Raw genomic sequence first — 595 nt, 5'->3', positions numbered from 1 at the left:
ACAGGCCAGGATGCCATTGGCCTTCTTGGCCACCTGGGCACACTGCTGGCTCATACTCAGCCAGCTGTCAACCAGTACCCTCAGGTCCCTTTCCGCCAGGCACCTTTCCAGCCACTCTTCCCCAAGCCCGCAGCGCTGCATGGGGTTGTTGTGACCCAAGTGCACACTCTTCACCCGCTGTGCAGCTGCAGAAATAAGACAGGACCCGGTTATTTGGCACCGAAGAATTATCCTGAGGAAGGTGACCAGGGCTGAGTGCTGGCATTTGGATCAGCATTTCAGCTCCAAGAGCGGAGTCCCCCATGGGTCTCCATACCTGTTTCTGAAGTGTTGTCATCCATCAGTTTTTCCTGTGCCAGGTGAAGTGTGTCCAGCATTTCTTCAAATATGTCATCCAGAAGCCCGGCTTGCTTGCATTTCCTGAGGAAGTCGATTCGGACTGTTAAAACACAAAACCACAGAAGAAATCACAAAAGTGATCCTGACCACAGCTGCGTGGGCTTCACTCGCTCGCTTCAGAAACGAAAATTTCTGTTATGTCCCCCTTCCAGTAACAAGTGCTTACGCAAATCCCTGGCTCCTCCCGCCACCCACT

At 52.9% G+C, this 595-nt stretch overlaps 1 protein-coding gene across 1 annotated transcript in view; it reads right to left on the bottom strand.

Moving 5' to 3' along the window:
- LOC104131606 (SET domain bifurcated histone lysine methyltransferase 2) overlaps window positions 1–595 on the bottom strand; it is a 49,211-nt gene that overhangs the window by 6,958 nt on the left and 41,658 nt on the right. The window contains exon 21 of the mRNA XM_009644794.2: window positions 317–439. Coding sequence (XP_009643089.2) covers window positions 317–439 — 123 coding nt within the window. The remainder of the gene's footprint in view (window positions 1–316; window positions 440–595) is intronic.

Source organism: Egretta garzetta, unplaced genomic scaffold, assembly GCF_000687185.1.
Source record: "Egretta garzetta isolate BGI_Z169 unplaced genomic scaffold, ASM68718v1 scaffold268, whole genome shotgun sequence".
In the NCBI taxonomy this organism is placed as follows: domain Eukaryota; kingdom Metazoa; phylum Chordata; class Aves; order Pelecaniformes; family Ardeidae; genus Egretta; species Egretta garzetta.
Note: the sequence above shows the minus strand (reverse complement) of the source record. Positions and strands in the feature narration are given on the sequence as shown.